The 13,095-nt window shown below is 52.4% G+C and overlaps 5 protein-coding genes across 5 annotated transcripts; 3 read left to right on the plus strand and 2 right to left on the minus strand.

Annotated features, from left to right (window-relative positions):
- Nucleotides 1-577: 577 nt before the first annotated feature.
- On the plus strand, nt 578-2,324 carry VTN49DRAFT_6131 (uncharacterized protein; the record flags this gene model as incomplete). Its single annotated transcript, XM_069414266.1, has 3 exons — nt 578-799; nt 853-1,197; nt 1,272-2,324. The coding sequence occupies 3 exons, from the start codon at nt 578-580 to the stop codon at nt 2,322-2,324; spliced, it is 1,620 nt and encodes a 539-aa protein (XP_069265529.1).
- Nucleotides 2,325-2,607: 283 nt separating this feature from the next.
- VTN49DRAFT_6132 (uncharacterized protein) lies at nt 2,608-5,378 on the minus strand (the record flags this gene model as incomplete). Its single annotated transcript, XM_069414267.1, has 2 exons — nt 2,608-5,028; nt 5,091-5,378. The coding sequence occupies 2 exons, from the start codon at nt 5,376-5,378 to the stop codon at nt 2,608-2,610; spliced, it is 2,709 nt and encodes a 902-aa protein (XP_069265530.1).
- A 164-nt stretch (nt 5,379-5,542) lies between these two features.
- On the plus strand, nt 5,543-6,873 carry VTN49DRAFT_6133 (uncharacterized protein; the record flags this gene model as incomplete). The annotated part of the gene is made up of 5 exons (XM_069414268.1): nt 5,543-5,585; nt 5,632-5,754; nt 5,805-5,865; nt 5,921-6,057; nt 6,119-6,873. 5 exons carry the CDS (start codon nt 5,543-5,545, stop codon nt 6,871-6,873), a joined length of 1,119 nt encoding a protein of 372 aa, XP_069265531.1.
- Nucleotides 6,874-7,007: 134 nt separating this feature from the next.
- On the minus strand, nt 7,008-9,476 carry VTN49DRAFT_6134 (uncharacterized protein; the record flags this gene model as incomplete). The annotated part of the gene is made up of 8 exons (XM_069414269.1): nt 7,008-8,004; nt 8,059-8,180; nt 8,231-8,504; nt 8,554-8,693; nt 8,740-8,974; nt 9,027-9,100; nt 9,153-9,362; nt 9,417-9,476. The coding sequence occupies 8 exons, from the start codon at nt 9,474-9,476 to the stop codon at nt 7,008-7,010; spliced, it is 2,112 nt and encodes a 703-aa protein (XP_069265532.1).
- A 250-nt stretch (nt 9,477-9,726) lies between these two features.
- Nucleotides 9,727-12,261, plus strand: VTN49DRAFT_6135 (uncharacterized protein; the record flags this gene model as incomplete). The annotated part of the gene is made up of 1 exon (XM_069414270.1): nt 9,727-12,261. The coding sequence occupies one exon, from the start codon at nt 9,727-9,729 to the stop codon at nt 12,259-12,261; it is 2,535 nt and encodes an 844-aa protein (XP_069265533.1).
- Nucleotides 12,262-13,095: the final 834 nt, after the last annotated feature.

A 13,095-nucleotide genomic window follows, 5' to 3' on the forward strand; every position in this document is an offset into this window, starting at 1 on the left:
TTTCAGTTCTGTCCGAGAAGAAAGCTTAGCCCCCAAGCCACAATCGCTTACTTCTTTTTGCCATATTTGGCAGTAGTCTTAAGGTGGCTTGTCAGGAACAAGGACTAGCCCTGGCCAGGAACATTCTGGCCACTCATTCTCAACAGCGAGCCACTGTCTGTGGAGAGTCCGCGGAGGTGCGCGGAGCACTCCGTAATCCAACTGGACACACTCATGAGCGAATGAGACAGAGGAAGGCATCAATGGTTCATTCAGTCGCATAATCAAAGAGCTGAGTACGGAGTACGCATTAAGAGATGTCCAAGGGGCCAAAAACCAAATGAAAAGGGGCCGAACCACTGGATCCTTGCCTCATAGTAAATTGCTTGTTGGTTTAGCCGAAACACAGATGATCTGCTCGATGATTCATGTCAGGTTCTCCGTACCTTGCATAGGACTCTTGCTGAACCTCGTATTCTATTCTCTACAAATAGCTTGAGGGCTCTCTGGAAGATTCAAATATGAGCCAGAGCCTGCGGGAGCCAGGCTCCCAACAGTCGAGATAATAGCAGTTGCCGTTGGCACAGCTGCAGGCATCATGCGCATCTGGCACTCGATCCTTCTCGCGCCCTTCATCAGCGCGGCGTTGGCCGCCGAGGGCCCCGTGGTTGAACTCGACTATGCCTCTTTTCGCGGCAGTGTTGTGGAAGGTATCGCGCAATGGTTGGGAATGCGGTATGCTGCACCGCCGGTAGGCGACCTGCGGTTTGAAGCGCCGCATGATCCGCTTCCCGAGAACGGCATTGTGGATGCGACACAGGTCAGTCAGGGTCCTCATATCATCCCCGGGCTGAACTCTGACCATTGCTCTAGTATGGGAAAACATGTATTAGCTCCTCCTTGCCTCGTGTGCTGGACTATCACTCTGAGGACTGTCTCTTTGTTAATGTTCAGGCACCAGCCGTCCCTGCGCAAAATAAGCCGTTGCCGGTTCTCGTCTTCTTCTCTGGAGGTGGATACAATTTTCTCAGTAAACCAGTGGATGGCTCGGGCCTGATCAGGGCGAGCGGCAATAACATCATCGTGGTCACGTTCAGTTATCGAGTTGGCATGTATGGGTTTTTGGCATCGAAGGAGGTACAGCAGTCCGCCAGTCTCAACAATGGCGTCAAGGATGCGATCAAGGCCATTGAATGGGTGCACAAGTATATTTGCAAGGTTTGTGTTTTGCGTCCGGACGATTGTCATTTCAATTAGCTCTCTACGCAGTGTTGTACTGACACTCTTTCCAGTTTGGCGGCGACCCCAATCACATCGTCGTTGGAGGCAACAGTGCTGGTGGCTCCATGATCACCCACCTGATGACTGCCAATAATGGCAGCAACACAGTGTCTAAGTACTTCCAAGGCATCATTCTCCAGTCTGCATCCTTTCCAGCGCAATGGACCGTGGACGAAAGCCAATACATATACGACAATATTGTGAAAATCACAAAATGTGATAAGGCTGAGAACTCGCTGGACTGCCTGCGGAGCCTCTCCGTCCACGAGTTGCAGAAGGCACACCATACCTTCCCATTGCCCGGCGCAGATCGAAATACCACGTACCTGTACGGGCCTGTGATCGACGGTGACCTCATTGCGGACTCCACCCTTGAGTTGTTCCGTCAAGGGCGGTTCGCGCGCAAGCCTATCATTACTGGCACCGTCGCGGACGACGGCACCTCACTCGGGTTGGACGAGGAAGTGAATAGCGTGGCGGAGGGCATCGACATCCTGCGAGCAGAGTTCCCGACTCTCAACAACCAGCAACAGGCGAAAGCGGAAAGCTTTTATTTCCGGCGGCCGACAACCTTCAAAAAGTTTAACAGCAACGGTGGTGAAAGTTCGAACCGCATCAGCTTCGCACGGAACACCGAAACAGCCTTTGGCGAGATCCGCTACGCCTGTCCAGAGCTCCTGATCTCCGAGATCCTCGACAAGGACCCCGTGACGCGCAAGAGGCATTGGAGATACCTCTACGACCTCCCCAAATACAACACGACCGGTGGTCCCGTAGTGCCGCACAGTGCCGAATGCACACCGCTCTTTAGAGCTCCAAACGTGATCAGCCGCGCCGACGCCAAGGCTATGGTGCCGCTCATGCAGGGATACTGGACAAGCTTCATCCGCTCGTTAGATCCGAACCCCCATCGGCATGAAGGGACTCCGGAATGGAAGATCTCTGCAAGTGGGGAAGGGTCATCGCGTCTGTGGATTCGCAAAGGGCAAACTGCCATGCATACGGTGCCTAGCGAGCAGCAGGAGCGATGTGAATATTGGCAGAAAGCGGATTTGAGACAGTGATGATAACTTCTTTATGATTAACGTTTGTCGACTACCCTATAGATTTTTTCCTTCTTTGACTTTGGTACGTGCTCATTGGGACCGAGGATGTATATACTTTGAGATGTGCATATATGGACTGGAGTTCTCGGTTGGATATAGAGTTATGGGGACATTAGCAATGATTGTTGAACCTGTTGTGCCAATGCTTGACAAGTCTCTATTAACCTTGACGCCCGATATATCATCAACAAAACAAGTACATCCAGAAACCGTGCTTCCGTACAGTACGAACGTTCGAAGATCATCGCTTCCCCTGCCGAAGCCTCTTCTCCCTCTCGTACGCATTCTTCTCCCGGCCTTCCTCCGACTGAATCTCCGCCACCAGTTTCCGGAACTTCCTCTCGTATTCCGCATCGCGCTCCTTCTTCTCCCGCAGCGCCTCCCGGGCAATGAAATTGGCGTCCTTGCGCAACTCGCGCATCGCCCCCTTGCGCTCCCGCTTGTACTCCGCCTTGAGCCGGTTGACCACGGCCCGCTCGCGGTTCGGGTCGTAGTGCCGGTCCGGATTGAATTCGTCCTCGAACTTGGGAATCGCCGTCTTGATGGCTAGGGGCCGATGGTAGTGGAGAAGCAGGGGCCGTCGCGCCTTCTGTGAAGCGGCGGAGAGGTCCTGGAGCTGCGTAAGGATTGGCTTGATCGTGTCGGTGAGGATATTGGCGCTGAGAAGGTGCTGAAGGATCGGGATGGCGGGCTGAATGAGTTCTTGGAAAGCGGTCTTTTCGCGCCAGAGATCGGCGGCGCGCGAGAGCAGCGAGACGATAGTTTGGACGAGGCTGAGTTTGAGCTCTTCAGCTTCCTCAGCCGAGAGGTCATCTCGGCTCTGCGCGTCCCAGAGGCGGAGTTTCCGCGGCGAGGAAGTCTTGTTGGTTCGCTTTTTCGTTGATAATCTCACTGATTGCTCGGGCTCTCGCACCAATAGCGCACCAAGATTTGCAGTGATCTTGGTCGGCGCCAACATGACCAGGGCATTGAGGCAGTAGTTGATGAATTCGGGCATGTAGCGTTTCGCCAGTGTTTGGTACTGGATAGCTAACGACGCTGCGTAGGTGCCAGTTACCAAGTCACTGACATTGGTGACAGTGCTCTGACCCAGGTATCGCGCAATGCAGAGATTCGCGGGAGTGACAACTGGGTGAAAGTGGTCCGATGTCGGAAAGATCATGCCAATGCCCGTCAAGATGATCAGGTCGCACGGCTGGAGGTTCAGCGGACGTTCGTTGGCCACCTCGCGGAGATGAGCACGGAAAGCCTTGGCAACGGGCTCGCTGTTGCTCTTCGCCATTGAATGAATATGACGCAGCAGGGCTTCCAAGACCGAGAATGGTGGGTGATCGGCCTGCTTCGCAAGGTATGCCACGTGCTCGACCAAGATTGCCGAGAACCGGCCTAACTTGGCCTTGTTGTCGGGGTGCAACCGTGGATGATGTAGGGCTCGAATACGCTGTACGACCACGTGCACATCGTCATTGGCAACGCCCTTGAGAATCTTGACAAATTCCTTGTGGCTCTCGGGGCAAGGGTAAGTATACGCCAAGTTTTCGCTTCCCTCGGGCTTTGTAGTCTCCAGTGATTTAGCCAGATCCTTGGCCATTTCATCATGATCATCTTCCTCTGGTTCCTTGTCCTCTTCCTCGTCCTCGTCTTCACCCTCTTCGTCATCCATCTCGTCGTCATCACTCCCGATTAGTGACGCAGTGGAGTGCGATTCTAGATCAACCAGGTCCTCATCGATAATAAACTCGTCCTCATCTTCCACCCCCATGTCTTTTCGGGGGTCGGGCTGAGAGAGTCCGAATGCCTTCGCATCGTCCGGAACCGATTCGTCATCGGCCTCGCCTTGAGACTCTTCGGCCTCGGATTCCTCAACATCCTCACCTTTCATCCGACGGAGTCGCTCAGCCTCGAGCTGTTTCAATCGTTCCGCCTCTTCTTTAGCTTTCTCTTCCTCCGTCTTCGTTCTGTCCGTCGGCTTGGATCGTTTATCAAAAGCCATCAGCTTCAGCCGCATGTCGTATTCCTTGTCCTTGTCCACTTGGCTACGATCTTGAGTCTGTGAAGAAGTAGCACCACCAGTGTCCATTTTTCCCTCCTTCGGAGGTTCTGGTTGTGATGGCGGTTGCGCTGTCCGCATCACCTCAAACAAATCACCAAGGCCTTTATCTAATTGAGTCCGTAGTTCTGCATCCTCTTCCCTGGCCTTTTGTCGCTCGTATCTGTAGAACTTGGATTTGGCGATAATCTCTTTCATGACTTCCGCCTTCGACTTCTTTCGCTCCGGTTGCCCTTCCTCTTCTTCCTCATCGGCATCCTCCACACCGTCCTCGTCGGCAAAACGTACTTCTCGCTTGCGCTTGCGACCGGATTCGGAACCAGACCCGTCGTCACTGGAGGCTTCCAGGTCGTCATCTTCAAAGTCGTCGTGCAATTCCTCATTGTCAAAGGACAAAGCCTGCCCTTTGTGCGTCAATTGCACCTGATCGTCCGCCTCATCTTCGAGATTGAACATGGACTCTTTTCGTAGTCTTCGCTGACTCTCTCGCGCGAATCTTTCGGCAGCTTTCTCCTCCGGCGTCATCGTCGGATCGTTTTCACCGAACCGTCGATCCACAATTCCACCGACGCGGTTTTTTGAATGGAGTTCTTTCAAAAGCGTAGCGCGTCTCTATACGATTCAATGTCAGTTTTGCCAATGCTGAAGCCCGGCGGAGAAATGTCAAAACGCACGCGCTCTTCTCCCAGCGACTTGGTCACCCCCGGCCTTGCAAGCCCACCAGCCGGAATGGTGCCATTTTTCGTAGTCACCTCGAATTTCCGAGTCCTAGCCGGCGCCTTGACTTCGAATGGATTGAACTTTTCCCGAATCGCCTGCAACGCCTCTGCACGCTTGATCTGGGCCTGCGCTTTTGCGCCCGACTTGGCATCTTGACGGCGCTTCTTTTTGGACTGCGGAGGACCAATGAGGCCACTCTCGCGAAGAGAGGCCTTGAGCTGTTTCAGCTGAGAAGGCGGCATTGTGCTGTGGCTTTCACTGCGCAGTCGAACTGAGAACTGATCTCGACCAGATAAAAAAATTCCATATCATTTTCACCGCCTTCTATTTTAGGTCTAGTGCAGATCCGCTCCATCTATTCTGCCAGACCGGGAAGGTCCCGCAACGTCACAGCAAGCAAGCAAAGATGGGGTCGATATGGAGGAATGAACTGCTATGGTTTTGTCTTGGTATGCAGGATACAAGAATAAAGAGGAACTTGTCTGACGGGCACAGGAGCGTCGCTTACTTTAATCGTTACTCGTGGCGTTATCCAGGACCTATATCAGGTCCGGAAAGAAACCCAGATCAAACATGAGGAGAACAACGAGCGCATCATCAGTCAGGGAACAGAGGATGGTATCTGCTGGTTTCCTTATCATGAAATGGCTCGCCGCTCACGGTTCAAGCCCTTCGGCTAGAAACGCTCCAAAAACTCTCAGAAAGCAGCAACTTCGACCTCCGATCCGCGTACGTTTGATGTGAAGAGTGCCATAAGCCGATGAAATCTGACGCATCTGTTCAGGGCATTGAGGATTGTCGCCGAGCGGTCAACAAAGAGCTCAACACGCGACCTTCTCTTGCAAGATGTCGCCAGTAGAGATCGTCGACGAAGAATCAGAGCCGTCAATGCGCTATATTTTCTGGTGTCCAACCGCTCTCGTGAGTATCACCCAGTGACTGAGAGAGCTGATTACACTAACTAGGGATTGGCTCATTGTAGTCAATCGAATCACTATCACCGGCCGTTTTTGCGACCTCGCCACCTTCAACGCCCTTCTCGACTGCCTCTGCCATTTCCTCAACGAGCATATTGAAGAGACCACTCAGATCGAATCGCCAATACTTCCGAAAACGAGGCCGCCCGGCGAAGCCAAGGCGATGAGTGTATTGAATATCCTTCTTCCGGAGAGCATCCCGACGGCGCTTGAAGCTGGGGTGGTCAGTCGCTGGCTATCCAGGTATCCGTTTCCCTGCTTGCATGCACCTCCAAATGCGGACTACCCTCGGAGGGACGTCGCGTGGTTATCGAGGAACTACTGGTCAGATGACCCGGTGATGGGCTCGATCATCTATGCCCTCGAGTGCCATCCAGAAGGCAGCAAGCAGTTACGAAGGTACGGGCTGATGGGAAGTGCGATTACCGAGGGGACTCGAGATGACTATCGGGACGAAGATGACGAAGAAGATGAAGAGGATGAAGATGAAGAGGATGAGGAGGACGACGAAGACGATGAAGATGACGACGAGGACGACGATGAGGAAGAGGATGACGATGAGGACGATGATGAAATGGTGGAGTTAGAAGCAAATGGTGAATGGACAGTAAACGAGAATCCGGGCCTGGGAAGACGTGCGCAGGTCAACGACTTGGACGAACAGGCGCTCCGCCGAAGAAGACGAGAAGCCATGGTTTTGAGTGAAGGAGGCCATCCGTTTGGCAGTGAAAATATCATTCAGCCACGGTATTCGATGTAGCATAGACCTGCTCATTCTGTTTTCTTTTCATGTGTGTACTATTAACTATCTGTTTGTGCCATTCCCTTGATACCCAAAATGAATCGCCGCAGATCACACCTTACACCGTACAGCAATGACATATGGCAAATTGTTCATAAGCCCATCCAAGTGGTCTTGCTTACATGATCAACCTTCTTCTTAGTCGGTTTCACCATCCCTAACGCCTTCAGCTCCGCCAGAGACCGATAAAACCGCATCAGTGCTAAACGCTCATCGCACGCGTCCTCATCTTCCCCACCGATGATCGTCCAAAACGCCTTCCAGAGATCAAATACGTTGATTAACGACCCTGATTCCAGATACAGTTGGTAGAGGATCGCGGTCTCGGGTTGGCGGGATGATAGATTCGTGTCCTCGGGTAACTGGGAGTCGGAGGAAGGGGCGACGAGGTAGTCAAAGGGAGAGCGGAGGGCACGTTCGATGGAGAAGCGCGCGCGTGGCGCAAAGCTGTCCTTGAGAGGGTTGCGCAGGTCAAAGATGAAGACCTCATGCAGGAAGAGACTGCTGGGCTGAATGAGGACTGTGTTCAGATACGTTTCTAGCTTCGCGAGGAAGTTTTCCAGGAGACGGGTGTATAAGATGTCCCCGGAGGTGAGCTTTTTCTTGCCCTTGCTGAGATTTATTCGCTTGTTGGTAACGGTGGCATGCACGGTCGACGTCTGGTCATCGTGTTCGCTGCGCAGGGGCCCGCCGCCGGAGGAGTGGCTTTTGACCAGTGTGTCTAGATCAGTCCGGTACTCTTCGAGATTGGGTACGTCAATGAGATGCCCGCTCAAGACTGCCAGGAGATCTGCGAAAGCGTTGGAGTCGAGCTTCCGGGCCCTGATCACGATGTCTGTCATGATAGCCAAGGAGTCCTTCAAATCACCAGAGGTTGCCCTAATGAGAAGCTCAGTCCTCTTTTTGATTTGCGGGACTTGTAAGGTGGTTTGAAGGATCTCCACCGCTCTGACTCCTTCGAAGAGATTTTGCATTTGTTCGAGATTGTTCTGTAATGACGAGATGACTTCTTGTGCGAGGACGGAATCGTCATCTAAAAGTTCTCGAACATATTTATACTTCCCTTCATCAAGTAGCTCCTCGCAATGTCTTTGAAGATCAGTCGGAAGAAATTCTATCCGGCAGGCTCATCCTCTGACTTACCGTCTGAAAGATGGGAGATTTCGAAGAGCCTGGCAAAGCTCCTTTTGTCGAAGTGCAGTAGATGCCTGATCGGATAGGAGCACGCTGACCGGGTTCGCAAAGAAATGTGACATGTACGCATACTTCTCCTAGTCAGCAATAGACCAGCTCGCGCATTGAAGAAAAAACGAACCTTAACCTGCCGGATAAACGCTTCCGGACTTTGGAAGTGGTCTTTCGCACGTTCAAAAAGATGGGAACTAATATTCGCTCCAAGCCATAACCTAGTTTGTTGCCCGGCTTGCACGACACTATAGATCTGATCGACAGAGTCTCCGGCATCGTGAATTTCAAAATGCCGACCCTGTAACCGGGCAACTGTCGAACGGGAAAGCCTGCCTTCAAAAAGCTCAACCGAGGTTGCAATGCCGAAGAACAGCGTGAAGGGGATCCGATCACACCATGAACTAGGATTTTGTCAATACGCGTCAGTCCAGCCAACGACCAAACACGCACCTGATCATTGACAGCAAATCGGTTAAAACCCCCTGGTCAAAGGCCTCACTATCTCGGAGTGCTAGGATAATCCTCTCCACACTCTTCTCCTTCACATACTCGTAAAGGATGTTCAGGTCGTAAGGGAGCATTCTAGGACCCTACGACGATCAGCTAGAGATAATCGATCTTTCGGGGTGTCCATACCGGTCTGTCCGTGAAAACCCGTTGATATCCATCATTGCCTTCTGTATTAGTTACGGCATGCCGGATGATGTTTCGCAACACCGTCTTCGGATTCGGCGCATCACCGGATTCCAATAAGACTACCTGCCCTCTCCCTTCCGCTAGCAGATCCTGATGAAGGCTGTCCAAAAGCCGGGAAAAGGCCGACACATTTGAACCGATTGAAACTAGTGCTGTTGGTATACGACCTCCATATCTAACTTTTATTAAGCATTCCCTCACAATGATGTCCATTCGCTCTCACTTACATTCCAGGAGACGCATTGTTGACAAAGGATTTAATTTCCTGTAGTATCCCGTAGTCTAGCTTCTGCAATTCTTCCTATTGCTAGTCAGAAATGGCTCCCAGCAAGAAGATGATAAAGGAATTTCACCTTGCAACGTTTCTCCTGTACTGCCCATAGCCGCTCAAAGGTCGATTGTCTCATTCGGACAAGATCAGGAGGCTCCTTCCCAGAAAGGAGAGGTAGGAAGATCGAATCATCTTCGACTTGCCGCGAAGGCTCTTTGGATCGTTTACGTTTCTTCGAAGATCGTTCTTTGGCAGCATCTCGAGATTGTTTTGAGTGATATATATACACTCCCTGCCTTTGTTGGTCACACGGAACTGAATGTATACGTTGGCCAGGGCTACCGACCTGATTGCTGCTCTCCCCATCCCACAACTCCAGGCCCTCATCATTATTCGCTGGATCCATCGCGACCCGAAACAGCACTGGAGTTGAGAGCTCCCCGTCGCGACGCGCTGCAATGCGATGCGACGGAGCTAGAATTGATTGGCGCAGGGAACCCCACGCTAATCCAAAATAGGAATGTAGAAGCTCAATTTCTGTATTGAGTTTTTATCAGATCCTAAGTCGAAGCGCAGAGTTAGGATAGAGCTCATCCAGCGCATACACGCTTCGTTTACTCTGTTGGTTGTGCCAAATGACGTAAATTGCCATCTTCATGCTCCGCCAGGTCTTGCAGGGAGCTCAGCGTCATCAGCATGCGGCTTGTGCCCGATATCTCCGCTACCGGTTATTTCTCCAACGACCCTTCTCCGCCGCACCGCTACGCTGCGTTCGTTATGGAGGCCCCGGCGACAAGATTCGTTTCTTCGAGCAAAGCTCCCCCAGAAGTAAAGATAGGGTTGAGGTTGACCCTGAGGCCGAAGATGACGCCGAGCGTCAGGAGCTAAAGGATCGTCTTGACCAACTAGACAAAGAACTGGAAATACTCCGGGAAGGGCCTTTCGGGCCAAACAGCCAGTTCATAAAGGAGCTGCCGGAGAAGGAACGGGCTCTGGCACTAGAGGCACTTCGGAAAGATGAGGCCGAGCACCCCGAGGAGCGCGACAGTGAGAAAGCTGCGCTGGAAGAAATTTTCGACAAGGAACTGGATGACATGATTCAGGAAGAATTCGAGAGCATGGCAAAGGAGGAGGAAGAGGATTGGGATCCTCGGAAGCCCGTGCCGGCCGACAAGCCATCTGAAGAAATGACGCAACTTCACCCATACGAGAATCGATTCAATGAATGTCTGTTGCGAGTAGTCAACCAAGGTGATCCTTCAGCCAGTAAAGACTTGTGGAGCTGGTACCGTCGGTGCAAGCATGCAATTCCGTCTTTTCTGAAGAGCCTACCTCCAGAGGTATTTCGCACTGTGTGGGAGTCGCAGTTCCGCAGCGATATCTCTCCCGCTTCCCGGTTGTCGCACCTGCAAACCCTGCAGGATGATCTCCGGTCAGTAGGGAGAGTGCTGTCTCCCGCGGAAAATCTCATGTACATTGAAGCTTTGCACGATGGAGGAGAGACAAGCAAGGCGCTTGACCTCTGGGAAGCCCAGCAAGCTTTAGTCAAAGAGGACGGCACGTGTGTCGACGCATACTGGAAGCTAGGAGTCAAGTTGTTCGCGGCACATGGTGATCCGCAACGCGCTCAGGATATAGCGTTTGCTTTCCTACACAGTGATAAATACCGCGACCCTCGTATTCTGATTCCCGTGATCGTGGCGTGGGCCAAGCAGCCCGAAAAAGCGGCGGCCAGCAAGGCGTGGACTGCGTACCTTCAGCTCAAGACTCTTCTCGGCGCCGACATGACCATGGAGGATTACGACACGATCAGCATCGCTTTTCTGAACGCTGGGCAGCCCAACCTCGCCGTTGCCGTCTTCAAAGACATGATGGTCACGAGGTCAGATCCGGACAGCGATTCGACTGCACTTTTCAAGAGATACCTCGGAGTTGTTGGCAACCTGCAGGCTTCTAGCATTACTGCGCGCGATGTGAACAGGATATCGTTATCGGTCCTCACGGTCTTGCCTCGGAGATTGGAGAACAAATTCTTCTACGCGAGTTGGTTAAAAAAACTCATCGGAATGGGAGACGTTGACTCCGCAGCGTTGGTGGTGGAATTAATGTATGAAAGAGGAATTAGGCCTGATGCAAAGCATCTCAACGGTTTGATTGCAGGCTGGCTTCGACAAGGTACTGCATCTGCACGGAACAAAGCTGAGCAGCTTGCTTGGTCCATGATCCAACATCGCATCGACCTTGTTTGGGACTCGCAGTCAACCAAACCATCCGTCAGCCAAGAATCGTTGAAAGACCAGCGTGGCCCGGTGTTCCTGCAGCGGACACTCCCTCAGGCCACCATCGAAACCTTTTCGATCCTCCTCCTCCACTACACGCGACGGGGCGACGATGACATGGTCAAGTACTTGACCAAGTGTCTTGATGACGCGCGCATCCGACCAAATGCCTACTTCATGAACCATCTCCTCTACGCTGAATTGCGAAAGCACAGCATCCGCACCCTCTGGGAGAAGTACCAGTTGATGAGCCAACGAATCCAACCCGACTTGGAAACATTTGCCTGTCTCTGGGATTGTGGTAAGCTGCAGTACGACCGTTCCAGAGCTCCCTTCGACCCTCTATTCCCCTCCGCTAGAAAGCTGTTTGCCGAGATGATGGACTGGTATTCTCAACTAGCTCCCCGCGGCCAACGTATCGCCCAAGAGGAGTTTTCCAAGGACCTGCACGAGCAAATCACGCGTTGTTTTTGTCTCTCCATGGATTTGCCTGGCACTCTGGTCGCACTATATACGATGCGAGACTTATTCCACTTCTACCCCGATGATGACACTGCACGTTTGTTGGTGTTGCAAATCGCACGCATGGCGCCCGCACCTCCAGGCACACCACGGCGTGCTTTGCGCCGTCTATCCACAACTCCACGCAGCAAGGAAAGAGTCGAGCAGGTCAGCAAACTGCTTGAGGTTCTCAACGAGAAAAAGGCAGATGCGCTGCGGGAGAAAGGTCTCAATGTCGAAGATTTGGATGAAGTGGAACAGAAGCAGTATCGGCTGGAGATTCTGGCAGAGTTGGTCGTCAATGTCCTAGAGAGGACATCTGGTCCGGAGCAGGTCCAGGACCAGATTTCAGCTGCGGCGCGCGAGATGAATGCTGTGGATGTCGATATATCGATGTATCTCTCCAGCTGAAGACTGGATCGTGTATGCGGATTTGCCGATCAACTACTTGTACTAACAAGACCCTTCATAGACTTTGACGCGTGTATAGTATTGCCAATGGATATCATCAAAGAGTCAATCATGCCCAGGTACCATTACAGATGCTTTCGAACACTTGCGAACTAGTCGACACGAAGAGGTCCACCGTCCCTGTTGGCAACCCAGCCAGGAACCGCTTTTTCTGTGCTCAGTAGACAAGTTGTCTCTAATCAAAAATACGCATGCTCAGTTCCCGCGCTCTCCATTGATACTCTTTCAATGCTTTTTCCTTCGAGGCCCATCGTGACTCCAAATCCCATGGAGCTGTGTCACGAAGAGTGCAGGCCAGCTCCTTCCCTGACAGTGTTGGCCATCACCCGGCACCTTCCCGCCGCGAAAAAAAGTAGCAGTATATATCCCTCTGATGCCTCCCTTCTCTCCCATCTTCTTCTTCTCAAGTTTCCTCTCCTCCATCCTGCTCCATCCTGCCCTATCGTGCTCCATTCTGCTCCATACTGACTCATCTGCGATTGTGACTCTGCTTTCACGATGTCTCCAAGCACTTCCTCCAGAATCCCTGTTCTTAAGGCCCGCTGTGGCCTTCGGGGTCAGGGCCAGGTGAGTAAGGCTTCTCCTTCTGAACGCTCCTTGCCTTCCTCTCCTCGCCCTTCTTCTCCTTCACCCTCCCGCATTCCGATCCCTGTTCGTGGCCCACGGCCGCAGTCTCTGCTTTCGTCTCCCGTCTCTGTTTCTGCTTCCTCGCCTGTCTCTTCAAGCCCCAGCTCCGTCTCTCCCACCCTTGTTGAGCGCCGCAATGCCCGGAAG

The sequence above is a fragment of the Thermomyces lanuginosus genome (assembly GCF_041956635.1).
Source record: "Thermomyces lanuginosus strain ATCC 200065 unplaced genomic scaffold VTN49scaffold_40, whole genome shotgun sequence".
Taxonomy (NCBI): domain Eukaryota; kingdom Fungi; phylum Ascomycota; class Eurotiomycetes; order Eurotiales; family Trichocomaceae; genus Thermomyces; species Thermomyces lanuginosus.